The sequence below is a fragment of the Metarhizium robertsii genome (genome assembly GCF_000187425.2).
Source record: "Metarhizium robertsii ARSEF 23 chromosome Unknown MAA_Scf_7, whole genome shotgun sequence".
NCBI classification, from domain to species: Eukaryota; Fungi; Ascomycota; class Sordariomycetes; order Hypocreales; family Clavicipitaceae; genus Metarhizium; species Metarhizium robertsii.
This window is the reverse complement of record NW_011942215.1, coordinates 551,531-578,201: the sequence shown is the minus strand read 5'-3', so window position 1 is coordinate 578,201 and position 26,671 is coordinate 551,531. Positions and strand designations below refer to the sequence as shown.

At 53.2% G+C, this 26,671-nt stretch overlaps 6 protein-coding genes across 6 annotated transcripts; 2 read left to right on the top strand and 4 right to left on the bottom strand.

Annotated features, from left to right (window-relative positions):
• Positions 1–1,128: 1,128 nt before the first annotated feature.
• MAA_00782 (woronin body major protein) lies at positions 1,129–3,138 on the bottom strand (the record flags this gene model as incomplete). The annotated part of the gene is made up of 4 exons (XM_007818780.1): positions 1,129–1,730; positions 1,803–2,116; positions 2,531–2,748; positions 3,094–3,138. The coding sequence occupies 4 exons, from the start codon at positions 3,136–3,138 to the stop codon at positions 1,129–1,131; spliced, it is 1,179 nt and encodes a 392-aa protein (XP_007816971.1).
• A 1,840-nt stretch (positions 3,139–4,978) lies between these two features.
• On the bottom strand, positions 4,979–6,706 carry MAA_00783 (Heat-labile enterotoxin, A chain; the record flags this gene model as incomplete). The annotated part of the gene is made up of 1 exon (XM_007818781.1): positions 4,979–6,706. One exon carries the CDS (start codon positions 6,704–6,706, stop codon positions 4,979–4,981), a length of 1,728 nt encoding a protein of 575 aa, XP_007816972.1.
• Positions 6,707–8,519: 1,813 nt separating this feature from the next.
• MAA_00784 (serologically defined colon cancer antigen 1) lies at positions 8,520–11,842 on the top strand (the record flags this gene model as incomplete). Its single annotated transcript, XM_007818782.2, has 3 exons — positions 8,520–8,552; positions 8,616–8,930; positions 8,996–11,842. The coding sequence occupies 3 exons, from the start codon at positions 8,520–8,522 to the stop codon at positions 11,840–11,842; spliced, it is 3,195 nt and encodes a 1,064-aa protein (XP_007816973.2).
• A 220-nt stretch (positions 11,843–12,062) lies between these two features.
• MAA_00785 (annexin ANXC4) lies at positions 12,063–14,551 on the bottom strand (the record flags this gene model as incomplete). The annotated part of the gene is made up of 2 exons (XM_007818783.1): positions 12,063–12,362; positions 12,407–14,551. 2 exons carry the CDS (start codon positions 14,549–14,551, stop codon positions 12,063–12,065), a joined length of 2,445 nt encoding a protein of 814 aa, XP_007816974.1.
• Positions 14,552–15,995: 1,444 nt separating this feature from the next.
• Positions 15,996–17,243, bottom strand: MAA_00786 (uncharacterized protein; the record flags this gene model as incomplete). Its single annotated transcript, XM_007818784.1, has 2 exons — positions 15,996–16,856; positions 16,965–17,243. 2 exons carry the CDS (start codon positions 17,241–17,243, stop codon positions 15,996–15,998), a joined length of 1,140 nt encoding a protein of 379 aa, XP_007816975.1.
• Positions 17,244–21,939: 4,696 nt separating this feature from the next.
• Positions 21,940–23,827, top strand: MAA_00787 (Methyltransferase type 12; the record flags this gene model as incomplete). Its single annotated transcript, XM_007818785.1, has 3 exons — positions 21,940–23,008; positions 23,088–23,292; positions 23,356–23,827. 3 exons carry the CDS (start codon positions 21,940–21,942, stop codon positions 23,825–23,827), a joined length of 1,746 nt encoding a protein of 581 aa, XP_007816976.1.
• Positions 23,828–26,671: the final 2,844 nt, after the last annotated feature.

Below are 26,671 nucleotides of genomic sequence, written 5' to 3'. Positions count from 1 at the left end.
TCAGCGGCTGCGATTTGCAAACAGGGCGCAACATCTCACTCCGCACGAGCATCAAAGGGAAGGATCCAGTACCCGGCAAGGCGAGACGGCTTCCCCTACAGGTTAAGACAGACGGCTGGGGAGTCTCTCCACAACCCGCCACATCCAAACTCCAACCCGCACCTTGATGGCTCAAAACTACCTCGCGGCATACTGCATCCATTCCACAAAGAGTCACGACATACCTCGACATTTGCACGTCAGCTCGCCGGACTACTCCAAATATTCAGACATGTAGACAAATCTAGGGACCCTCAGCACGACGCATGGCACAATGCTGCAGGCCTCGCGATAGTCTCACCATAGTGCATTAGGGTAGGCACATGCCTAAGGCGGAAATCAATACACTGGAGAGCGCCGTACAGCCCGACCTGCGCCTGATAAGCATGATCATTCTCTCTCTCTTCAAAAAAAAAAAAAAAAGAAAAGAAAAGAAAAAAGAAAAAAGACATCCCGTGCCAATAATCTATATCAGGGGACCCGGTCGTGGATTCCTCCCTCTCTTGAGCCAGAAACTCGAGTCAGCGTACAGCGTACCACACAACACATATATATGTATGCTGACAGAACGCTCGCCGAGTAGGATGGGAGGCAATTCAGGTGGCCAAAGTCATCGATACGTGATTGAGAACAACCGACTCACCGTTGGCAACAAAGTGGCTCGTCCACTTAGTCGCTGACTCGCTGACAGTTACTCATCTACAGATACACGCTCCCCCCCGAAGCTTCGTCTACCCAGGTAATGATTGGCCGTTCCACCATGTCAGCAGATGGGATAATAGTTGAAAAGTTTCCTTACTTCGACAACCAACCAGTCACATCCAGACATACAGGTTAGATATTAATTGACTTCTTCATTGGTCCATATACAGGAACGTCCTATCTACCTAGATTCTCTCAACGACTCCAATGCCTGACAATTTGTTCCATCCAAAACCATGTGCAAAAAATATCAGGTATGCTGCAATTTCTACAATCCAATGACCTCAAATTTCACAAGCGCCAGTACAATGTTTGCTTGGCTGCATTGCCATGGCTCGTCAAAGGAGCGTCGACGGTTCTTCAAAAACTACACCCAAGAAAACTGATTTACAGGCGAGAGCCGTGAATGACCTTCATGTCGACGGCGAGCTCACGGCCGCTGTCGTTGAGGACAAGGACACGGACGCTGCCACGGCCCGACTCGAAAGCAGTCGACAGGCGAGACCACAGGTTGGACTGATCAATGACAGGCAGGCTCTGCTTGACATCGCCGGTCTCGGTCATGGCAACAATGTGGCCACCCTGCATGTCCAGGACACGGTACTGCTTGAAGACGGGACCAAGCATGGTCTGAACAATGACGCTGGGAGCGGGGTTGGAGACGAAGGAGGACTCCTCGTGCAACTGCTTGGTGAACAGGTCGACACCGAGGTATCGGTACTGGCCAGTGGCATTTGAGGTCGAAATGCGGATGACCTGGCAAGGGCGGCCCTGGAGCATCAAGAAGTCGCCGAGGCGGATGTGGTGGCAGGGGATGGTGACGGTGTTGGGCACATAGGAGCCACCTGACTGGACCGGGCGAGGGCGGGTCTCGGTCACCCGAATGTCCTCCTTGATGTCCACGTCGACGTGGTCATGGTGGTGGTGGTGAGGGTGCGCAATCTTGTCGGCAAGCTTGTGGATGCCCTGGCGGAAGGAGTGGTAGTGACCTGAAGCTTCATTAGCGACTTGTACTTTGGAGATGCCACAATTGTGGACAGGGTGGCAGACGGCCAACATACCGTCCTCGTCGTAGTAACCCATGTTGGACTTTTGTTGTGCTTGGCTGAAGCGAGCAGGCTCAACGGTCTCGTCAGAGAACTTGACTTGCTGGTGAACAGAAGTCTGAACAGGTCGTTCTTCAACGGTGTACTGATTGACACGGACGTCCTCGGTCTGGTGGTACTGAGGGCGAGTAGGAGCGTCTACGGTGGTGTGATAGACGGGGCGGAAACGTTCACGATATTCACGCTCAGCAACGTCAATGGGGGAAGAGTAAGGGCGTTGGTGAGTGTCGATCTCAATACGAGTGTCGGTGTACTCAGTACGTCCTGGTCTGGAAGGATCAGAGTTAGCTGAAAAGATTTGTGTTTTGGTTGGATGTGGCCAGTAGTTTCTATGTCAACAAAGCTTTTGTGGTAACCGAATGCCCCTGACCTGGGGGGGTATGGGGCGTATATGAAGACCCCCTGCAGAAGCAATGCGTGTCCAATTCGAGGCCTAGAACGGGGCCTCTTTCGTCACACCGCATTATTCTGTCACTTCTGGGCGGAAAGGGTGGGAATTGGTGACCACGGGCGTTGCGCTCGCGGCACGCAGGATCAGAGAAGGGTCGTTCTCCGAGCCGCAGACTGGAGAGGGAGGGAGGGGAGCAGATGTCGAGGATGTGGCAACATGTGAAGCAGCAGGTCGAGAGCCACCGCAGAATTGGAGATGAAAAAGAAATCAGAAGGAAAAAAAAAAAACTCACCGGAAGTCTTCCTTCACGAATTGCTCCTGCTGGAAACCGGGACGGCGGTGACGCTCTTCGCTGAAACGGACCTCTTCTTCGCTGAAGCGGTGCTCGCGGTGCTCGCGGTGCTCTCCACGCGGGGGGAGATCGACGTGGGCAGAGAAAGAAGAGTATTGATCTTGCCGTCCGGCTGGCTCCTGCTTCTGAGGGAGCTTGACGTCAACCTCTTCGTGAGTCTGAACGGCGGTTTGCGACTCGCTGTCCCGATAAGTCGAGGGGAAGATGCTGAAAGGGACGGGGACGCGGGCTTCAAAGTCCAGATTGGCGACTTTTGCTGGCGCGAGAGAATCGGCTTCTCATACAACCCTCCGTAGCTGATAGCACGAAAGGAAGACAAGAAGGATTCCCTGGCTTCTGTTCCTTGAACAAAAGTCGAAGAGAGGAGAAGGGGAGGAAAAAGGGCGTTGGGCCTTTTTGATGTCTTCTTCTTTCTTGCAGGGAATTGAAGTCTTGTCTGTTGTATGATGTGGTTGGAGATAATTGGAGGGGAAGGATCAGGTCGGAACTGCGGGCAGACGCACCAGGCTTTTGAGGACGAAGAGCAGGATTGGATCAGGTAGGGCCATTGCGCAGCATTGTGTTGCCAAGCAGGGTGTGTCTATTAACCGTCGTGTTTATGCCGGCTGGGGTTTGTTTACTCTGGTCCAAAGAGGAATAGCTCCGCATCTCATCTCCACCTGAGCATCAGGAGAGCCAGCTCGAGGGCGTCGAGTCCGTCTCAGCAACCCAACATCTGTCCGTCTCCGACCCAGAGAGGCCTGTTCGTCAGCTGCATTGCACCAGATGGTTGCAAGAGGCGAAATTGGTCCCTTCAAGCCCAGTTTTCATACACGTTTTATCGGTCCGTACGAATGGAATGCGGGAGGCGGGAGGCGACTGGGGGGGAAGATGGGCGCCTTGTTCCGACCAGGACCAAGGAGCTTCAGGCACACAGCCATTGGTTCTCCCATGGCACCACTCGTCTCCGCGGCACGGTGTCTCAGACACGGTCCTTGAATTGGGCCGTGTTGGGTTCATTGTATTTCTGCGTTGTGGAGCTCAGCTGGTGCTGATGCAGAAAGACGTCGACGGATGCCGAACAATGCCATTGCCAGATGGACAACAAGAAGCCGGGAAGCCAGCACGTACCAGTGCGTCTTCATTCTTCCTGCTTTCTGCCTCCGGCCTTGAGTTCCAATCCGATGCTTCAGGGGGCCACCCTGACACGGGGGCGGATGCCGTCGTGTGAATCTGCCATTGGATTGATTCGCTTGATTCACCACCCGGCTGCAGAACAACTTATGCAACAACACGAGTGGACACGGTGGACGCTGCGGACACTCCAGCACCTCGGGCAGGGCGTCCAGAGGAGGCTGGCTGTTTGGACGACAGCCGTTATTAGGTTTGCCTGGCGCGTCGCCCTGCAGACAGACGGTACATACAACAACATACGGAGTACACTGGCGTCCGAATCCACTTGGGCTGTTCAGATACGGTGCTTTCCACCTAACAACACGTTGGCAGGTTTGCCCAAAAGGCAGCTGGCTACATTCGAGGGTTGTATTGCCAGATCAAGCTCATGCTAGAGCATCTGTTGCACGATCCGTCGATGCATCGAACGCGGCCATCTGACAAGGCCACGGAGCTTGTCAAGTGTGTCAAATGTCGAAATTTGGGCTCTCCAGGGATCTGATACGCTGTTGCTGTGCCAACAAGAACTCGGACCCTTGCTCTTGGCTGGTGGTCTATTTGCGTGTGGCGCTAAGCAATCTGCAGCTCCCGGCCATGACCGTACCGCGTTTCCGTCTCGCGTGTTGAGATGCGTGCGGGTCGCGCAGACGGGGTTTGCCTCGGCCAAGATGAGTAGGATTTGTGATTCGGACTGAGCCTGTGACGGCGATTTCCCGTCTCTACGGAGACTACGGAGTATGGTAAACAGGCAACAATTGACCGACGACATAATGCATCGTGAATCTAAGGAACTCCTTGTGCTCCGTAACTAGGGCCATGATACTGTTGAGAATTGATACCTGTCTGTATTCAGATCACGTAGCATTGCTGTGTTTTGCTCAACAGCCACTGCGATGCTCAATTAATGTCTCTAAGCAATCAATTGAGCTGGATCAAAGTACATGTTAGTTACTATTTGTAGCCACGCCCAGCACGATGTTGTACATACATCAGTAATAGTAGCTATCTTTTAGCGCGTGGTGTTTTTGGCTCGAAACGCGTGCAACTAAACTCAAGAGAACCCAAACCGTACATGAATGTCGCGGCGACTTCGCCCATGTGGCTTAGAAATTTGTTGAGCCAATGGGAGGATGCAGTCTGCCCCCATGTTTTGTCCTCTGTGCAAAACTTCATTTTTTATATCGTATATTTAGCTAGCCAAGTCGTGGTTACTACATGTAGCGGCGGTTGATAGACTCAAGGCCTCAGAGGCCAGACGAGCACCCCAGATCTATTCCTGCATTTACCGCCTTCGGCGTCCCACGCAAACCCGCAGATTGCACAGACGGCACGTCCTATCTTGAGTCCTGCCGCTGTCTGTCCACCTCCACACGGGATGATGCCAGTCGCATCGCGACACTTGCTTGATGCATCTGGCGTCTCGGGCGAGTAGCTCTCGGGGGACTTGGGCGGCCAGCGGACGGCGCCCGTCGTATCCAGGCACCTGTTGCCCGTCACATCCCAGGCCAGCCCGCAGACCAAGCAGGCAGCCTGCCCCGTCACCAGCTTTGCGGCGGCGGGCGCCTCAATCTCCATGGCCCTCTTGCGGAGGTCGGCACAGGTATTGTGCACCTTGGCGCCCAGCTGCTGCTGCTGCTGCTGCTCCTGCTCGTCGGGCGGGACGGCATCGACGCGCTCGCAGGTGCGGAGGACGTCGTTGACGCTGTCCAGCCGCCTCCTGCTCTTCTCCCCGTACGACAGGAGCGCCAGGTCCGCGGGCCGCTCCTGCCCCGGCGTCACACTCTGCAGCGCCCAGAAGACGCGCTTGAAGAAGTTGATGAGCGCCGCCTGGTTGTCGTTGCCGCTGATGTCGTTGCGCGGCGGGCCCCCAATCGCCTCCTGCGCCGCGTTGACGCCGTCGTCGAACAACTTGACCGTCTGGCCGATGGGATGGTCCCAGCCTCGCAGCCGCCTGAGCACGTCTTGCAGGTACGGCGCCAGGATGCTGAAGCCCACCAGCGTCCCCGCTCTCCCGTGCACCCGGAAGCCGCTCTTGACTGCCGCTGGCTTTGGCTTGGGCTTCGCCGGCCTCGCGTCGGGTCCGTCGGCGGCGTTGGCGGTCCAGGGCACCTTGGCGCTTTTCTGCTTGGACGAGTGGCCGAGCTGCGTCATGCAGCTGTCCTTGCCGGCACATGCAGAAGTAATCAGGTCGTCGAGGTTCTTTTGCACGTCCTGCGCCTTGAATTGCTTCCACGGGTCCTCTTCCCACGCCGTCGAGAGCCGAGGGAACCCCGCGAGCTGTGGTGCAACGCCCGCGCCTCGTTGATTCTGGAATGTGTTCTTGTTAAACTTTGTATTCTTCTGGAAGGCCTTGAACTTTTCGTTTCGCAGCCTCTCTTGGGTCACCTTGCCGATCTTGGGGTCAGAAAAGTCATCCAAATATGTGACTTGCCACCAGCCTTCAATCTGCTCAAATGGGATAAAACCCACAGCTGCGTGTTCTTTTTGCGCGGGATAAGGGGAGTATTTGCCAAGGGACTTGTTGACATTTACTAATTTTTTATCAGCGTGGATCTTGTAAACGAAACCCTTTTCCTCTGGCTTCTCATCATTAATGGCGAATGTGAGCGACACGCCAGGATCAGTACTTGTCGAGACATAGCGCGTATATTCGGCTGTATCTCCTGCGGCGTGGCGAAACAGGCTGCTGCCTTCCTGCATCTCCACGTCAGAGAGACTGCTGCCTCCATATGATTGTGACTTCTGCAGGCCTCGTGAGTAAAATCCGCCATCCTTTTCAACGTCCTCTGGGGTCCTCCCGATCTCGCCGCGGTACACATGTGTCGGAGATTCGGTATCAACATCGCCTAACTGGCGACGGTCGAGCGTCGTCTCGGTGCTGCGCCCTGGTTCTGGTGGGTGGCTCTGGCAAAGTCCAAGCACTAGTAGCAGCGTGGTTGTCAAGGCCCAGGGGCTCGTCTTCATCGCTGAAAAACGTTGAAGGAAACGATACTATCGTAATGCGGCGCAGTGGCGCTGAAAGATGAAGGCACAAGGGCGGGAGTCAGTGCTTATTCTCTGCCAAAGCATGTGGATTAGCACGGCAGCATTGCCTGCGCGGGGTTTATATATCATACCTTGAGCTGAACTCTCTTTAATATCTTCTTATTTTCCCAGAAGATGTCTTATTCGGCCCTTTTCCCTTGTCGACTCATATTGGAACTCGGACGTCACGCGTGACCAAACGCACAAGGGTTCGATTATACCTCAAATGAGGGTTTTATAGCATAGCAGCGAACAAGTCACGATGGCTGTTATCGAGCGAGTCCGAGTCACTACCCATGCCTCGTCCTACCATACCAGAACTCATACAATGGGGCGCTTGCGAGTTCCGAATAAGGTAGAGCGTAGCACCGTTGCCTTCATTGAAAACCCCAACCTTAACACAACAATAATATACCTTTAAGCATGGATATTGCCTTTATTAATGTAATAGCCGACGGCTCATTGTATTGATAGCTGCAAGATCCATCTCTACCCAATCCCAGTCTTCCACTGCGCTAATCTAATTAGTTGTTAATCTTGCCTTACTTACACCGACCTGAGGGAACGGGAGGTGATCTACCTCCCATCTGGTAGACTATTCATGAATATTAATAAACACGATACCGCAAGTCTTAGAGCCGTGGCAGTTATTGCATTTTGGTTCGCTCTTGTCAGTAGCCGGCGTGCAATAAGTAGCTTATGCTACGCTTGGGTTATGTTTTCGCTTACTTGCCTGCACCTGTCAGGCAGTCAAGAGCACGCATACACATAAGCTGAATATAGGGGGTATTGGGCCAGGGACCGAAATTCCTAGATCTTCTTGCTCCTTGACTCGACGGTCAAAGCCCATGACCGTCGTGAAAGCACCTAGTCTCACCTACAATTCATGCAAACAATTGATGTCAGGCCATTCCTCCCTGGGCCCTCAACCAACCGCTAGCGGCTCACACTAACCTGTTCCTACTGGTACACGCACAGCATATTAATTTAATATTAATGGCGTGGGTTACGGGTCAATTACAAACGCAGCCCGGCGTGGGTGGGATAGCCGATTCGGAAACGAACTGCAATGGCGCTTCCCCAAAGTACAGCATTGATCATTTCTAGACCTCAAAACTACTTTTGTCATTTCTTTGTTTAATGGTACCCAATTGCTTTGTTGGCTTAGAAGCAGTAACTAACATCGCAAGTGATGCCGCTCTGGCGTGGTGGTGTAAGTCGAAACACAACAGCACTTCTCTAGTCTCTGTACTCTTAACTAGCATTAATTAATTCCAACTCGCCCATTCAATGCTTTTATATACAAATAGTGCCCTTTTAACAGAAAGGCATCACTAAACGGCAATCGAACCAAGCATAGCGCAAGCAATTCGCTCAAACAACACAGGCTTGCACAAGGCCCATCAACAAAATAGAAAGCCACAGTAATAAGGTGCTCTAAAAGTAAGCAAGGCAAATCTTATTCAATAAAATACAAAGGCATAATGTCAAAGGGAGGTTCTGTTTGAAGTCTGACGCTTGCAGTCAGCTGCCTCAGCACGTGACACCATGTCGTCACTCTTTTGAGCTCTTTGACTCAGCTCGGCGTGAGCTGCCCCGCGATGACAGACGCTGTCAAACCATGTGTGTCCTGCCCCACGTTTGACGAATGTTCTCGAGGACTGGAGTTGAACCACCAAAAAGACTTCTGGCTTGGTTCAACCCGATTATCTAGGCACTTTGCAAACCGAGCCAGTACATTCCAAGATCCAGCATGAAGCAAAGATTCTCGTCATTGGATGTCAAGGTGCGTTGCTGCGGATCCGCCTCTTGAAGCCGCCTCTTCTAACACCGCGGCCTGCTCCGTTAGGTAATCGCACACGAGCTCAATCAGAGCTTGGTGACGCTACGTCTGGCGAACGTGTACGACCTTTCGTCCAAAATCCTGCTCTTGAAATTCGCCAAGCCCGATAATAAGAAACAATTGGTTGTTGATACTGGATTTCGCTGCCACTTGACGGAATTTTCCCGAACTACAGCTGCTGCTCCGTCGGCTTTCGTGGCTCGACTGAGGAAGCTCCTGAAAACGAGGCGATTAACTTCAGTGTCGCAAGTTGGCACTGACAGAATTCTGGAATTCCAATTCAGTGATGGACAGTATAGGCTTTTTCTAGAGTTTTTTGCAGTACGAATCACCCTACCGGCTCAACCGTTTCAGTGGGTGGCAAAAAGATCTAACGAAATACACAGAGCGGCAATATCATTCTGACCGACGCCGACTTGAAAATTTTGAGCCTTGCCCGAAATGTCTCGGAAGGAGAGGGTCAGGAACCCCAACGCGTTGGCCTGCAATATTCACTCGAGAATCGACAAAATTTCCACGGCATTCCTCCCCTAACCAGAGAGAGGGTACAGGTGGCCTTGAAGTCGGCAGTTGACAAAGCTGCCGCCACTCCAGCGTCCAAAAAGCTGAAAGGAAAGCCCGGCGGGGACTTGCGAAAATGTCTGGCCGTATCTATTGCTGAACTCCCCCCGGTTCTCGTTGACCATATCTTGCAGTCTAATAACTTTAATACGGCTGTCAAACCGGTCGATATTCTGGAAAACGAAGTACTATTGGATGAGCTTGTCAAGCTCCTATCAGAGGCCAAATCTTCTGTCGAGGACATAACCAGCTCCGAAATATGCACTGGCTATATCTTTGCAAAAAGACGGGATGGAAACCCCATTCAAGAGGCCCAAGGCAGCGAAGCAGCGACGAACCGCGACGAACTACTATACGAGGACTTCCACCCATTCATCCCTCACAAGCTTCAGGGAGACCCAAGCATAAAAGTGCTAGAATTCAAAGGCTATAATCGAACAGTGGATGAATTCTTCTCGTCATTAGAGGGTCAGAAGTTAGAAACGAGGCTCAACGAGAGAGAAGCAGCGGCAAAAAGGAAGCTGGATGCAACCAAAGCAGATCAAGCCAAGAGAATTGAGGGCCTGCAAGATGCCCAGACATTGAACATGCGCAAAGCGGCTGCGATTGAGGCAAATGTTGAATGGGTGCAAGAAGCTATGGATGCGGTCAATGGGCTTCTTGCTCAGGGAATGGACTGGGTCGACATTGGAAAACTCGTCGAGCGAGAAAAGAAGCGCAAGAACGCTGTGGCAGGCATCATTGTCCTTCCCCTCAATCTTGCTGAAAATCTCATTACGCTCAGCCTAGCTGAAGAGGAGGAGGAGGAAGAGGAGGAAGCGGATCCATTTGAGACAGATGACAGCGATTCCGAAGACGAAAACGAGGCCAGTACCATTTCAAAGAAAAGTGAGAAGCCGGTCAGGGGTTTAAATGTTGAAATCAATCTCAAGCTGAGCCCATGGAGTAACGCTCGAGAGTATTATGAACAACGGCGGACAGCAGTTGTAAAAGAAGAGAAGACGCAACAGCAGGCATCCCGGGCTCTCAAAAATGCAGAGCAGAAGATTGCGGAAGACTTGAAGAAGGGGCTCAAACAAGAAAAGGCTCTCCTGCAGCCTATCAGAAAACAATTGTGGTTCGAAAAGTTCCTCTGGTTCATCTCTTCCGATGGTTACCTTGTCCTTGGTGGAAAAGATGCTCAACAAAATGAAATATTGTACAAGAGATATCTGCGAAAGGGTGACGTATATTGCCATGCCGACTTGAGAGGAGCGCCAAGCGTTATTATCAAGAACAACCCAAGCACGCCGGATGCACCTATACCTCCGGCAACTTTAGCCCAGGCAGGCAACCTGTCGGTTTGCGCCTCTGAAGCATGGGACCAGAAAGCAGGTATGGGGGCATGGTGGGTTAAGGCAGACCAAGTTTCGAAGTCGGCACCCGCAGGAGATTTCTTGCCGACTGGTAGCTTCATGGTGCGAGGACAGAAGAACTTTTTGGCCCCGGCACAACTTCTACTCGGTCTTGGGATCATGTTCAAGATTAGTGAAGAAAGCAAAGCGAGACATGTCAAACACAGAATACACGATGTTGACTCGGCTCTGGGCTCAGACACAGCGACAGATCGCAACGATATGCAGAGCATTGCGTCGGTGGCAGACACTCAGGAGAAGGAACCAGAAGACGACGTAACTCAGTCCGACAATGAAAGTGATGACGGCCAAGAAAAGGAGGATGCCCGCGCAAACCCCCTTCAGGCTCCTCCTGATGCTGCAGAAGACGACAGGGTAGACGAAGCCACTGGTGCAGTGTCATCCTTGAACCTCACAGAGCAGCCAACTGGTGAAGCCGATGGCGAGGATGAGGCAGCAGAAACTGGCACGAATCGAGACGAGTTGGAACTGGCGACAGAAGCGTCCGAAGCACCGACCAAAACATCAGACACGACGACTCAAACCGCCGGTACACCACCCTCTCATTCCAAGAAAGGACCTCCTAAGCGCGGCCAAAGGGGAAAAGCAAAGAAGGTTGCTCTCAAATACAAGGACCAAGACGAGGAGGACCGCGCCGCCGCCGAGGTACTAATCGGCGCAACCGTCGGCCAGAAACGACAAGAGGCAGAGGCCAAGGCCAGGGCGGACAGGCAAGCCGAGCTAGATGCCGCCAGAGAACGACGCCGTGCCCAACACCAGCGACAGCAGAAAGAAGTCGCGGAGCACGAAGAGATTAGACGGGTGATGATGGACGAAGGCATCGAGGTGCTCGACGCAGATGAAGCCGAGAAGGCTACTCCTCTCGATGCCCTGGTCGGCACTCCCCTGCCGGGGGATGAGATTCTCGAGGCCATCCCCGTATGCGCGCCTTGGAACGCCCTCGGCAAGTTCAAATACAAGGCGAAGCTGCAGCCCGGAGCCGTGAAAAAGGGCAAAGCCACAAAGGAAGTCGTGGAGCGCTGGAAAGCGGATTCCGGCAAAAAGGGCGCCGTGGACGAATCCTCCCTTGATTCGGAAAGGATGTGGCCTCGCGAAGTAGATCTGATCAAGGGCATGAAGGTGGAGGAGGTTGTGAACTGCGTCCCCGCCGGCAAGGTGAGAGTCATGATGTCTGGCGGAAGCGCTGGTGGCAGCGGAGGAGGAAAAGGTGGGCAAAAGGGCGGCGGCAAGGGCGGCAAGGGCAAGGCCAAGAAATAGAGTTTTGCATAGGGGTCTCTACTAAAAGCCAAAATAAATAAAAATAAATAAATAAATAGATGGGTGGATGAATAATAAACCAGACAGTACAGTCGCCTGGGCACCTTTGCCAACCTGTTCCGTCGTTCCGCGTATGCCTGCCATATGTCATGCCGCAAATGGGTTTTGCTCCATCGAATCCAAAACCTTTCACTACTACCCAGGTACCCAACTTGGGTAGTTAGACCCTCCTCACATCGTCTGGCATCCTCGCGATGCACAGCTCCCTACAAAACTCGCCCCATTGGCCGCTCGTGCCCTCCCGCACCGCCTCCTGCAGATCCACGCCGTACCGCTCCCGGTACGACCTCTTTACAGCCTGCATGTGCGCCGGGTCCCAGTGGAAACGGACCAGTCTCGAAATGAGCAGCTCCCGGCGGAGACCGTCCTTGCGAGACGCCGTGAGTGCGTGGTTGAGCAGGAGCGCGTCGCGGACGGGCCGGTTGATGACGCCGTTGAGAATATGAGCCAGTAGTTCGCCCTGAGGAACGGTTAGTGCCTGTTCTTTTCCTAACATTCACATACCTCGGGGATGGTGGGAGTACGTACGACTAGATTGCCGCTCTTCTTGAGCGCTTCCCTCGCAAAGTTTGCCCGGTAATGATGCTCGTATTCTTGCAGGACATGCCTTAGGTGGGCGTCGCTTCTCTTGACGACAATGGCAATCATGGCGCTTTCGCCGCCCTTTTCGGCCTTGACCGCCCTCCGGAGGTCGTCAACGTCCTGGTCGACGAGGTGGTAGTCGATGGGTATTCTGCGCCCGTAGGGATCAAAGTCGTCCATGCGGCGCTCGTCAAGGACCATGAGCACGGCCTTCTTGAACTTGTCCTCCTTGAGCTCCACCTTCATACATTTTGTGAGGCTGTTGTCGTACTTTTTGTCGGTGAATGCATCCTTGATGTGGCGGATTTCGTCGTTGGTTCTGCCCATGAGGGACTCGATGAGTAGCTCGCGCCGCGTCTTATCGCCCTGATACCAGAAATTGGCCCAGTATGCTTCCGACTCCCATTTGCCCAGAGCGACGGCGTAGCAGGCCTTCATGAGGTTGGGGTCCTCGTCCTTGAGGCGGGCGCGGATGTGCTTGGCAATGTTGACACCCTTGCGGTCGGAGCCGGTCTTCACAATGCGTTTGTACTGGCTGCGCAGCTCCATGACTTGATCGTGCGTGAGACTGGGGAGGATCTCGATGAGAGGCTGGATGTCGGGGGTTCTGTCGCCTTTGAGGGCTCTGGCGAGCCTTGTGGCAATGTCTTCTGGGTCGTGGAAGCGCGCGCGGCGGGAACGCTTCTTGCCGTCGGGGCTGTCGACGTCCGAGTTCAGCGGAGAGAGGGCCTCGATGACCCTGGGGTCGCTGCTGGGGTCTTTGGAGGCGATGAGGAGAGGGGACGGCATGGGCGAGCAGTCTTGATATGTGCCCTTGTACGATTCCAGGAGCGGCGAGGCGGGAGCGGCGGCGAGTGATAGGTTGCTTGAGCGGCCGGTGTCAACCGTTAGGCTGGACATGCGGTTTGTTGGCGGTTGGGGGGACTTGTCGCGCGCGCCACCACGACGGTCTCTTGAGCGGTCTCTCTCTTTGCGATCTGATTCTGGGGAGAGGGTTGCCGGGCCGGGAGATTTGTCTCTTCGGCGGTCGCGTGATCGGTCTCTGTCGCCGCTGCCAGGCCCAACTGTCAAGACATTGGCGGAATGGCGAGGCTCGTCTCGGTATGAAGGCTCACGGCGAGACTTTCTAGCGTCGTAGGGATTCTCGGACGGGCTGGCTGGCCTTTGTCGGCGATCATCATCGTCCTCTCGGCCATACCTCGAGGACCTCTTGTCGCTCACTTGAGAAGCAGAAATGTAGCTGCCATAAGTAGGGGGCGACTCTTGTCTCCGAGAGCGAGACGGCCCCGGAGGCTTGCCGTAAGCCAAATCGTCCTCATCCCGCTCCTTCTTGGACCTGCTGTCGCGGTCACTCCTCCTGTCCTTGTCGCGCTTTGAGTACTTGTCGTCGCGATTGCCATTGGTGTCGTCGTCATCATCATAGCGACGACTGTACTTTTGCGGGAGAAACTTGAGCTTATCGTCGGAAACGTCGTCCCGCGAGCCTCGCGAGTACTTATCTCTAGGCGGAGAGGCGTCACGGATCCGAGGGCCCTCGTCTTCTCGCGCATACTTGTGAGACCGACGAGCTCGCGGGTCATGGTAGTCGTCGTCTGATCTATTCATCCTCTCGTACTTGGAATCCCTGGGATCAGCATATCGCACATGGCGCTCCTTGTCATGATCCCTCCTGGAGCGGTCGTCGTCTGGAAACGATCCAGTCAGCTGACTGGAACTTTCGCGCTCTGTCTTGTCGCGAGAGCTTCGATGGGAGGATTCCCTCGGCGGGGAGGCCGTCTTGTAAATAGGTCGCGCATCATCATAGCTGTAGAGCGATTGGCTTCCGGGGAGCATAGCATCCATGCCGCCTTCAGGGGGGTAGGGCAATCCCCCAGCATGGGCCGAGTCGCGGTGGCCTCGAGACCTGTAGCGATCATCTAGGTCGTCCTCGGGATAGACGTAGCTCGGTTCTCGCACGTCGGCAAACCTGGTGGCGCTCGAGGGCTCGGGATCATCTCTCGGACGCCGGTCGCGAGACCTCGACCTCGACCGGTCTCGTCGGCGGTCGTCTTCCACAGCAAGAGACATGTGGTGATGGCGTTTTGGGGTTCTCGGAACAAAGCTGAGTGGGTGTTTGCGTGCTGGACCTGGCAGGTCGTGATGCAAGGCGCATTCAATGTTGGCCAGGGGCGACCAGCTGCGTACCAAGACAAGGACAGACGCGAAGTTATAGCCAAGGAAGGAGGGAAGAAATAGTCTGGCGCTGATAAGGAACAGGAGCTCTGAAGCTGACAGACACTAATAAAACAACCAGACAAGTCACAAGGCGCACATGCATGTGCAGTGCATGTATCGTCCATGTCTTGACTCTTGCCCCTCTTGACGGCACCCGCTGGGCCAACCATGACGTCCACGGCCCAGTTCAGCATTGGGTGTGACTGGTGTCGGGTGCATGTCCACTGGCGCTGGGATCTGGTGCGCTTGGCGATTGCCCCAGGCGCCGACGGACACTGAAACAACAGATGCAGCGGCCAGGACCGACGGCCGGGATCAACTGGTGGTCGTCGACATGGGGTCTGGTCGAGGTCAACACTGAATGAATCCCTGGTGCCACGCCCGGCTGCACCCTCATTGACGGTTCAATGTTCCAGGGGCTGCCATTTAGGCCAGGGGCTAGCGGACGCGGCGCCCCTGGGAGCCAATCGAGCGCTTGAGAGCTGGCACTAGCACCAGACTAATCGCGGGCGCTGGTCGACCCAGCGCTTCCTCCTCAGAGGGCTGAGCATCCATGCCTTCCTCTAATACACAAGTCTGGCCAATTGTGCTCCACATACCGACGGTGCACATTGGATATTTTGACCACCACGGGCATAACTTCATTTACTGTGCGTTGCGCCAAAACGTCTCATCATCAACCGATGGCGCCCAACCTGGGTGCTGCATTGCCGGCTATGCCGCAATCTTACTGGGCTGTGCCAGGGCTGGGCTGATTCATGTGTTGTGGTTTTTTTTTTCCCTCGTTTCCCTCTTTTTTTTTTTTTTAATTCTTCCCTTTCTTGTGCCGTTGATGGCCGATAGAGTTGAAGGACGGGCGGGGTGGCTGACGACTTCGACCTCGGAGCTTGCCAACCATCCACACATGATAACATCATTGTTGACAGCACGCACCGACGCGGGATGGGCCGCCCTTAGTCTTCGCCAAACACCCACCGAGACCCGATGCGCCTCTCCATGTCGTCTTGGCCTCCAGCGAGCCAAGCCTTACGGACTTGCCCGCTGCATCAGAAACTGGACAGAATCACCGTGTGCCTAATCACGTCCTTCTTTCCACGCGTTGCCAAGCCATGCAATGCACTCACTGCGTACAAGCAGGCTGTGCAAAGACGTCGAATCGACTCGCGTGACCTTGTGCACCATTGCGGCTATACGTGCAACCACAGGAACCTCCCCTGAGCTACAACACGAATTGCTACCCAAGCGACAATCTCAAGGGTCTGGTTTGACTCGCCGTCCCGTTCCTTCACAAAAAGACTTATTGGTCTGCCTTGGGAGCCCGTTCGTCCCGTTGAAACACAAACAGAGCTTCATCCTTGCCGGCAAAACTTGGCAACGGCATCTGCACCACCTTGACCCAATCCTTCCTCTCCCTCGCCATGTACTCATCCATCGTCATGCTCTTGAATCCCGTATATCCATTGCGGTTCTGTGTGCCCACCACGGCGATGGTATCACCCTCGTAAGCACCGACCAAACCGCGCGTGAAGCTGCCCTCGGTCCCGCCCCCTACGCCTCCCCCTACGACAGGATACACCAGCAGCAGCACCATGTCCCTGCCCCCATTGTTCCTCTGCAGCCACTTCACCCCGTCCGTGATGCTGGTGTCGTCTACCCAGTTCACCCTCCACTCGCTCTGCATGTTGTCTACCGCGTGGACCGTGAGCCCGTACCCTCGGAGCATGAAGCTCCAGTAGCCGTTGCCCGAGCCGACGTCTGCAATGGGCCGGCCGTCTGCGAGGATCCGCAGGGCCTCCAGGCCTTCGTGGGACGGCGTCACGCAGCCAAAGTGGTGCATGAAGATGGGCAGGATGTGGTGGCCCATGGACGTTCGCTCCGAGCACGCGTTTGGGCCGCACCACTCGAGGTTCCGGCACGACCAGGCCCAGAAGTCAAAGTAAGGATTTTGTATGGGCGGCGATTTGCATTTTGGGATAGTAAGCTGGGTGAGCAGGCTTGCGTGGATGAACTTGTTTCTAGATATGTGGGCGGCGGTTTCGGACCGGAGCGAGCCCTTTTTGGCGTTTGTGGTGAAATTTTTCAGCGCAGCTGCTGTAGATGTGGTTGGACTGAATATTGAGATGTACGCTTCTATGTCTGCTTGTGATGGGGGGTCTCTCTGGTTTCAAGTCAGTCGGCGCCTTTTTTTTTATTCTGCTCTGCGTCCATGTGTGTGTAGGGCCAGTGTTTGAGAAAAGGGGGGGGTGAAGTTGGTGCAAAATCTCACAGTTGAGCCATCCTCTGCCTTATACCATCCGTGCAAACCATTGTCACCCCCTCGATCGACAACATGCTGGGCCTCGGCGAGCTTCACGGACGCAATTGCATGATAGGTATAGACATCGGGCTCGGGCAGCCCTAGGAGCATGCGGCTTGCCTGATACAGGTCGTTCTTGGAGAGCAAGTCTCGCGCTTGCTTCAGCCTGTCCTGGTTTTTGGCAATGTCTTCTGGTCGAAATGACGGATTGCCCACGCATCGGGCTTGGACTCTTGACGGACGCGACATGGGGTTGGTATTGCTCTGGCACGGCTTTCCATGTGGCTTTTACGGACGGGTTGTAGTTACGTTGTTGCTATCTAGGATGACGTCCATGGACCATGAGGCACGATGGCTAGCGTCATGTCACGGAACGGCGGGGGTGTCGTCGAAAGTGGACTCCTGCATCTAGCTCATCAACTTCGGCTCGCGTATCGAGCACTCTCTCGGAATAACATGCTACTACTTAGTAGTATACGATACCTCAAAGGAGCTGCCATTGAACAACAGCAAGCTTCCAAAATTTCTCCTTGGCAGACTTGACGTGAGCACGGTCCACTTTTAACCTACATGCTCCCGCCCATCGGAGTAAGCATAGGGTAGCATGTTCAATGTCAGTTGCCATCAATGCAACACCAACAAACAACCGGGTATGGGAGCGCACATGCTCGGCCTCCATCGGCAGACACTCCATTGCCAGGCTGTCCCGAGAGCCCAAAGCCTCTGGCTTCAAGAGGACTACGCCCAAGACTTGGCGTGAAGGTAAACGGCCCTGACGCCGTCACGACGGGCCTACCTACTAGTGCATCGTAACCATCGAAAGAACATTCCAGTTACCGAATGTCGTTTGGTTGTCAGGTTTCATGGGGCTCATTCCCGGTGCTACATCCCGAAGACCAAATCGGATTCGAGCCATGTCTGCCGACGATGCTCGGGGTAAAAAAAGAGAATGGCAGTTGAGTACGTTGCTTGGCGAGGAGACATCGCCACCTGAAACGAACTGCTTAACACACGCCGCTATACTGCCAATAGCTGGCAATTTCTTCAGCAAATAGTTTGACGGGCTGAAAACAGCAACGAACTAGTTCACAATGGTGTTATGCCACACGTAGCCAAGACTTGTTTATTGCCTTGCGTAATGTCATATTGCTGAATCGGCAAGAGTTTCAACCAAAAGGTACTGGCTGATTGAAAAAAGCCACCCAAACTGGCCATGTCTCACATAGACAAACCCAAGTATTGCGACGAATGCCATGGTAAGAATTTTTTCAAGTGCGCATGTTGGGATGCTGCGTCTGCTACGCCATCTTCGTTACGAGAGGCAGCCTCCCCTCCGAATTCCGTCGGGATGCTTGTTGGATGATGGCCAACTTGATTTTTTACCGGTATGGGTTGACTTGTCATTCATAGCGTTGCTGGGGAGGGTGGGAAGCCTCGCACTACAAATGATGAATTTTGTCCGCGGGACGTAACTATGCCATCACAATCGATGCTGGAGAGATGGGACCTATTGTACATCAAGGGCACCGTAGATCCAACGGTGAAGCACCTGGAACGGTCCACACACCGTTGTGGTAATTGCGTCAACATTATAACCGCGTGATACCGATTAAGATTGCTGACGGCGATAAGGCCAATTGCGGACGTGTTGGGCCGTAGATGGACGTGACCACGTCACAAGCACACCGCAGAGTTTTGACCGTTATGAGATATCGCCCGAGATATCGCCCGAGATACAGAGCAGATGCACTTTCGTGCAACAGTCTGGCTGTCCTAGGATTTGTCAATGCCGATCGCTGCAGGACGCCTGGTGCGCAATGAACTTGGAAAAATAGCAGTACGCCTTGACCAGCTGGAGACTCAAAATTGCATCTCAAGTCTACGCAAAGACCACACATAACCCTCTTCTCGCAACTAAGACAAAGGGTTGGTTGCAGCTGGACAAGCTAACAGCAACATGCCGCCGGTTCGGGCACTGCGGGTTGTTGCGGTGGTTGTGTTATAGACCGGACCACTCGAAGGCACCTGAGAGAGATGCTGCTGCTTACGGAGTACATGTTTGCAACTTGACATCATTTGCGGCCGCAAGGCCCAGCGTCGTCCGAGGCATTGTCGCACGGAAGAAGGCATACCGCTCAATTGGAAATGCGAATGTCCACGCAGCCGCATTTCTGGAGCCACCAATGCCCGTGACATGCGACACAGGCATGTCAACGGGTGCATCTTGTGCTCGCAACGTATTCCCAGCACCGATTCTATCGAGTCCCTTTTTGGCTGTTCGCTGTCACCGCTACAGACATTAATTAGCTTCATGTTGGGGGTCCGGATGCGACGGCCTGTAATACGGAGCTCAATTCAACCAACGACTTCGGCAAGGATGCTGCGGGTTGGTGAACGAATATCATTATGACAAGAGCGCTCCGTTGCTGTGTATGGGTCCAGATATCTACCCAATGTTGAGAATGATTCTTGACATGTAGAGTTGCGCAGCATGTGAAGATGAGGGGGCATCTGCGGGCAATTTGCCCCGACATTTGTGTTTCCGGTGTTGGGCAAACGTTGACGTATTGTAGGAGAGGGAGAAAGAGGTTCGCGTAGGCTTGAGTAGAAGAGGGAAATTGAATCATGGTGAGTAGGGGGTTCCACAGGGTTTTTCAGTAGCGGTGTCAAATTGTCAAATTAATGTCGGCCAATGGATCAGGACCATTGTAGTCAGGCAGGTCGGCGAACAACCTTATCAAGACAGGGATAAAGGCATCATCCAAGCTCCGAAGCACATTCGACAAGTGTTGAAGCGAGAGAAGCTGCTCCGCAGTTGGCCAGGTCCATTAGAAGGTGTCAGTCGCAACATTTGAACGTTGACATCAATTTGACACGACATGGAAGGAGCCAGGCAGCAGGCAGGAGAGGCAGCAGCACTACAGCGGGCTGGAGCAGGCTCCCGCTATTCCCGTGCCGGGCCAAGGCAGGTTGGGGCGCTGGGGGCTTGAAACTTTGAACCCCGAAGTCACTGATGGTTGGATGGTGGACGGGTCGAGAGGCCCATAACATAGGCCAACCGGTTCAAATGCTGCTGTAATTTGCCTCCACGCGCCAAAACAGATTGATTGTATGTGAGATATACGACTACGGAGTAGCCAGGCGGTGCCGACACCTGGAGTCCCCAGCAAGCCAAGCGCACCGAACACTCCAGACGGGTCTGCTTCTTCACCACAGCCTTGTGACAACATTGAATAGAAACAGCATCAGCAACACATGCAACTACAACCACAACCACAACCGCAACAACTTGCAAGGGGAAAAAAGTAGTAACAACAAAATAAAAATAACGGCCCACACGGGCCGCACGGTGGCCTCCATCAATCGATTGACGTCTTCCTGAACAAAGCCACCAACGGGCACTTTGACACCTCCAGTCGGCTTCAAGGCGCGGACCTCGCCTCCGGTCTGGGGGGGACGGACACTGAACACAATCTTGACCCCCGAATAACTCGAGCCCTCGGTTACATCATCTGAGGCAACCAAGAACAATACGGAGGGAGTATTGTAATACTGCCACTGCTCGTCTCGAGTAGGGGCCACATAAGGATTACTATTCAGTCCTCTGTGCACGGCGTACAGCGTACGCGGATGCCCTAGCATCAGCAAGTATTGACTCCTCCGTACTCACTTCCACATGCGTCTGCGGGCTGCCAGGGCGTTTGAACTTGAGCCTGGTGGCACCATCCAATGCACCACGGCCATTAGCGTGATGACCTTTAACCCGATTTGGATGGCCCCCATTCATTTTCATAGAGAGTACCTAGTACTCCCTAGTAGTAGGTAGTTTGATGCTAGACACCTACTCTGTAACGGTTGAGAGATTCATCCCAAGTGTTGATCCTGTTGTCACTTGTGCCTTCCAGGACATCTATGTATGTACTTCCCATCACCCGTTTGCTGTTCCACGACCACCACCAGCCCAGGCCAGCTTCTGTCTGTGCCGGTTCTTTTTCCCGAGTCATTCATCCTTCCGGTTGTCCTCCTGGTCTGTCGGGTTTTCACCAGGACCCTGGGAATTAAGCATCTTGTTGCAGCCGCATTCTTCATTCTCTCGTCGTCCTGGCCCTTCCTTCACCTGGTGTCCCTCCCTCCGGCTGTGGCCCCTGCACGGCCCATCGTACCTTCCTTTGGTACTGCAAGATCGCTACAGATACCCTCCTTGCTTGCGTGCGTCGCCGAGACCACCACACCACCCAAAGTCCACCGCCCAATAGCCCACCAAAAGACCAAAAAGCCTTCTAAAGTGGCTGCTCCTCTCCAAATTGCATCATAATAAGCGTGTCAACTCTTGAGCCCGTCCTCCCACCACCCCGGTCCAGTGCTCATTGCTCTCGTACATACGGTGTTCCTTACACCTTCTTTTGACTCTCCCTGTTCGTCACACAAACCCGACTGTTGGATCTTGAATCCGACTCCTCGGGGGAGCAAAACTGACTTGTGCGGCCACACTATCGGCCTCATTGCTCCTGTTCATTGTTGACTTGCTCAATTTCTTCACTTGCCGGCATTGTCGGCAAGGGCGAACTTGGACGCCTGCAAGCCCAGTGCTGTGTCCAGGCTCTACTCTTACTCTTCACGCCTTACGCATCGGTATATATATGTCTGCTCTGCTCGTGGACCCTTACTCTATTATTTCTGTCTCTACACGCGCATTTGTAACACCGTATATCGACATATTGACGCCTACAGCCTCACGACAAGTCGACCACACGATTGAGAGTGACTTGTCTGTGCCCAATCCCCGCGGGCTTGCTGCGCGACTATTGCACCCTGAAATCGCATTGTATACATGAGGGGTGACCCTGCTGGCATTCTCGGTCGACGTGGCCGGCCATATTACACACCTATTTTGTGATAGTACAGAGGCGCCGCATCGCCTTCACCTTCATATTAATGCCCGATCATGGACCAACAACAGTCTTCTCAGCATGAACGCGATGCCCCTCTTCCAGAGGAGCAGGTTAAAAGGCGTCGCCGCAATCCTGAATACACACGTTCTTTCCTCGGCCTCCCTTCAATCCTGGAGCGAGAACATGCAAACAATCCAACTTTATGCACCAGGGCCCAACTTCGACAATTACTGGCACCAAGTCTTTCTGACAACATTGGCATTTCAATAGCAAATGGGTTGGACCTCGACGAAAATCTCGATATTCCCGGCCCATTCGATGTACGAGTGAATACAGTGATCATGCCTAGTGATGGCGTCCAGCAGAAACAGCAAGAAACGCGATATGCGACATCTACAGCAGAGTCCCAGACAATCCCAACACCTCCCCTGAACAGTACCACACCACAGAAAGAGGCCCAGGTCACACCCCTTCCCTCGTCAAATTCGCAAGCAGAATCCGACTTGCCGATAGAAAGCTCCAGCCAGAAACCGCCTCCGCAGGACTTGGCCACGGCCGAGTCGCAGACGCAGCAGCATGACAGCGCATATTGTGCAGGCGAAGAAGAAGACCCGAAATCATCCCACACCCACACAGAGGAAGTTGGGCATGGGGCCTCTCCGTCACAAGGCCAAGAAAGATTGCACTCAATACTATCTTTACCACTGATACACCCAAATGGAATATCGATGTTTCCTCACCTGTCGACCCCAGAGCAGGAAATCATGTCTCAGGAGGCTCTGACACAGGCCGAAGAATCGATTATTGCAGATAATTTCACCGGCAGCGACGTTGCTGATGGCGAGTCAGATGGAGGATATGATAGCGACGGCTTCAGTTCAGGCAGCACATCGGCAGAGTCCTCGGTGCGAGACTACATGTTCGAAAATGGGCGGCGGTATCACCGATTCAGAGAAGGTACCTATAACTTCCCAAATGATGACGTCGAGCAAGAACGTGAAGATATGAAGCACGCAATGGTCAAGTTGCTATGCAACCAGAAGCTACACTTTGCCCCCATTGGCAACAACCCGCAAGAGGTATTGGACCTCGGAACTGGCACGGGGATCTGGGCAATAGAAAGTAAGTTGCCGTGTCGTCAATCGTTGTTATGGTATCATGAGGATCAGATACTAATCCACTGCCTCTGGGGTAACTGCAGTGGGTGACCAGTTTCCGAGTGCACATATTCTCGGCATTGACTTGTCACCAATTCAACCAGATTGGTTGCCACCCAACGTTCGATTTATGGTTGACGACATGGAGTCGGCTTGGTTACATCCGAGAAACCATTTCGATTACGTCCACTCCCGTCACACGGTCATGGCGATTAAGCAGTGGGATCGCTTGTACAGAAGAGCCTTTGAGTAAGTAGCGTTCGCCCCCGAACTTCCCGAACTTATGACAAAATATATTGACAAAGGTTCTAGGCATGTGAAACCAGGCGGTTGGATGGAAATGCAAGAAATTCACCACAGACCTCGTAGCGCCGGCGTGGACGGGACCGTACCGCCCGACCACCCCGTTGCCAAGTTCTGGACGTTAGTCACGGAGGGTCTAGCTGCCCTTGGTGTTGATCTGGATATATCATCTGGTGGGGTCCTTGCTGGGAAGATGCAAGAGGCGGGCTTCACGAACGTGACTGAGCGAGTTTTCCACGTTCCTATTGGTACTTGGCCGAAGAACAAAGTTCTCAAGACGGTGGGATTGTATTGGCGTACGATTCTGCTGGATGGTTTACAGGCCATTGCTTTGGGACCCCTTACCCGTGGTTTGCATTGGACCCGGGATGAAGTGGAATTATTCCTCATGGATGTGAGACGAGCATATCATGATAACTCCGCTCTCATGTACATGCCTCTGCATATCATTTACGCACAAAAGCCGACGACGGCCTATTAATGCCTCTGTTTATCGGCTCGGCGTTTCAGAGCCCCGCTGACTAGAATAAGCTATGGGTCTTTTAGATGTCACTTATTCATATCTATCAGTAACTCGCGACCGAACAACGGCAGTTTTATATTCTTATGGCGTTTGGACACAAGGGGATTCGGGAGCGGAGGAATACAAAGAATTTGGTTTGATACCATGTTGGCGGCCATACTGTGTTTTGTTGGAATGACCAAAGGCTGGCATATTTTGTTTTATTGCATCTAGGTGACATTCTGTATGAAGACTGTCAGATATGAAGGGGAAACAAGAGGGGAAACGGCTACCACTGTAGAATCGACTTTCATCATTTATTTATGCAAGGTACTGGGTTGAGCATAGAGTCATGACTAGGCTGCACTGCTGACGAGAAGGGCAAAATTAAACGTAGGAGCATGTCATGGAATGATTAATTGGAGTCTAGTGAAGGGGAGGACATTTTGTTGGATTCTCCGCCCTGAAGTCTGTATTGGGAGAAGGACACAGAACACACTTGAGTGCTCTGTTGAGACATGATATACAAAACCCATCAGAATGCTGGGGCCAATTTGACACAGTTGTTGTACATACGTTGGCTGGGTGGCCGGCGTGAGGTTGTTTGCATTTGTCGGGCTGCATCCGCTTCAGTTGGTTTGATCTCTCTTTCACGTCTTTCTAGTAGTAAGCACATGAGAGAACTTGCTTAGTGTCCCGATGAGGCGCCAGGCTTTATTGCAGAGGACAAGTTCTGGGCTAGTGCCGTCGCCAACAGTTCAGCTACCCGTCAGCGACTATCGATGTAAGTAGCTAGTCCACTTATTAGTTGCCAACGGGTACATGAAACTATCAATGATGGAAGCAAGGCGGCTACCGCGCCTTTGAAGTAGTACGTGGTACATGACACTTTCCACCTTTCAAACTTCGCTAGTTGTCAGCTGCTTTCAAAGCCAGGCTAAATTTGGTCGGGTTTGGGCTGTCCCAATAACGAGACGCCCAGGGTAGCGTAATCATCAAAGCGACACACACATTTCAAATGTCGTTGGTCGCGCTGTTGCATTTGATAACAAACATGTCATGTCAGAAGGCCTCACCTCGGCGCGCAATAATTGTTGTCAATGTTATGGGTCGTCATTGGCTTTTGCCTTGGCATGTCTGTTGCGCCAGTTAAGCGACGGCGAAACATATCGACGGGACCGCGGTTCTAGGAGCACGAAATCGGGGTGGTTTTATCACCAGCAGATGGCCTACCACCCCAGCTAACCGTCTACTTAGTACTATGTGTGGGCTGGATCTGTCAAGTGGTGGTGCCAATTTTATCATCCCGCACGATGGGCTATACCCCATAATTGTCGCGGTGCTCGCCATGCGAACGGGACAATTTTGACGAGATTATTTGTTTCAGCGAATCTCATCGCCTGATATCCAGCGGGGCAAATGCTTCAAACAAAGGCGACCTGACCTTGCAAGGGAGTCAAGGCATTGTCACGACATTCGTCTTCTATCCAGCCTTGTTGCATGTGACGAGTCGAAAAACACCCACTGTCCGATGGCAATGGGCTCACATGCTGCAGTGCACATGTCGCTTTGCATTGGAAATGCCACACTATCAGGGATTCCAAGCCACCGGCGAATAGATGGACTTGTATTTCCGAAATGAAGATCTCCTCTTAGTACGAGGCCGTCGACAGTTGACAAAGCGGGCGACTGATGAAAGCCACCAAGGCAACCTGACCGCCTCTGCACTGATTGTATACAATATCGTATACTACTCCGTACCATACTCCGTATTGTATGTAAGTTACCAAGGCATGTACATAGGGAAGCCCCGCCGCCGACATGCGCCAAGGCTACTCCAATGAAGCACACCATGCTCCGTACTCTGCACTTCTATACATGTATGTATGTAATAGTACTACTATCAACAAGCGTATGCCAAGTTGCTCAGCCCTTGTTCCTTGAGCTAAGGAATCCTAATGGAGTCAAGTGATTCCTCACTTGAGAAATCTGGAGCCGCGCTAATGGTTCCCCCAACTCCACTATACAGGTACATCCTTTGTATGTATGTATGCTGCGACGATATGCGCGCCAACATGGGGTTGCAGTGTTGGCTGGTTCGTTGGACGCCGAAGTACGAAGGACGATTGGGTTTCCACAGGTCCAGGACGCTAATGACGATTGCTTGGTAGCAGGGGGGACTGTTCTTGGTGGCTCTGTTCTAGAGTAAAAAAGCTATTAATCCTGACGCATCCCCTTTCGTTGTGTCTGTCCTACCTTGCCCTGGCAGAAGTTGTACATGCTGACTCTGTCAGTCGACAGAAGTTCTTATTCCAAGGGGCAATCGAACGCGATGTTGATTGCAATCTGACTCTGAAACGGATTGTGACAACAGAAAAAATCCGGCCTTTTTGCAAGACAGCGAGTTAACGAGACCAGTCGACAGTCGACAGTCGAAAGCTCTACGATTGCTCCACGATTTTGAACTGCCTTGTTTTGCATCGCAACGGACAGTGACCAGACTCGAAGGGAGGAAGGAGCAAGTCTGCATCGTGGGACCAGCGGGCGGAAAGCACGACACAGCTGATTGCCTGAGAACCCAACAAAGCCTGCACACATACAGAGTACGACATCGGAATATTAGATGGTGAGTACTTTTGGATCAATCGCACATCGTGAATCCAGGAGACCGAATTGTCCAACCCTGTCACCACATTCCCTTCGCAACCTATTTTGCCTTGCCTTTCATCTCGCCGCCAATCTGTCATCTTGACCCGTCCAAACTGGCTTCTCCTTTTGGGGGCAGCAGATCCACGTGGGAGAACCGCCCTGTTGGGTCGCACC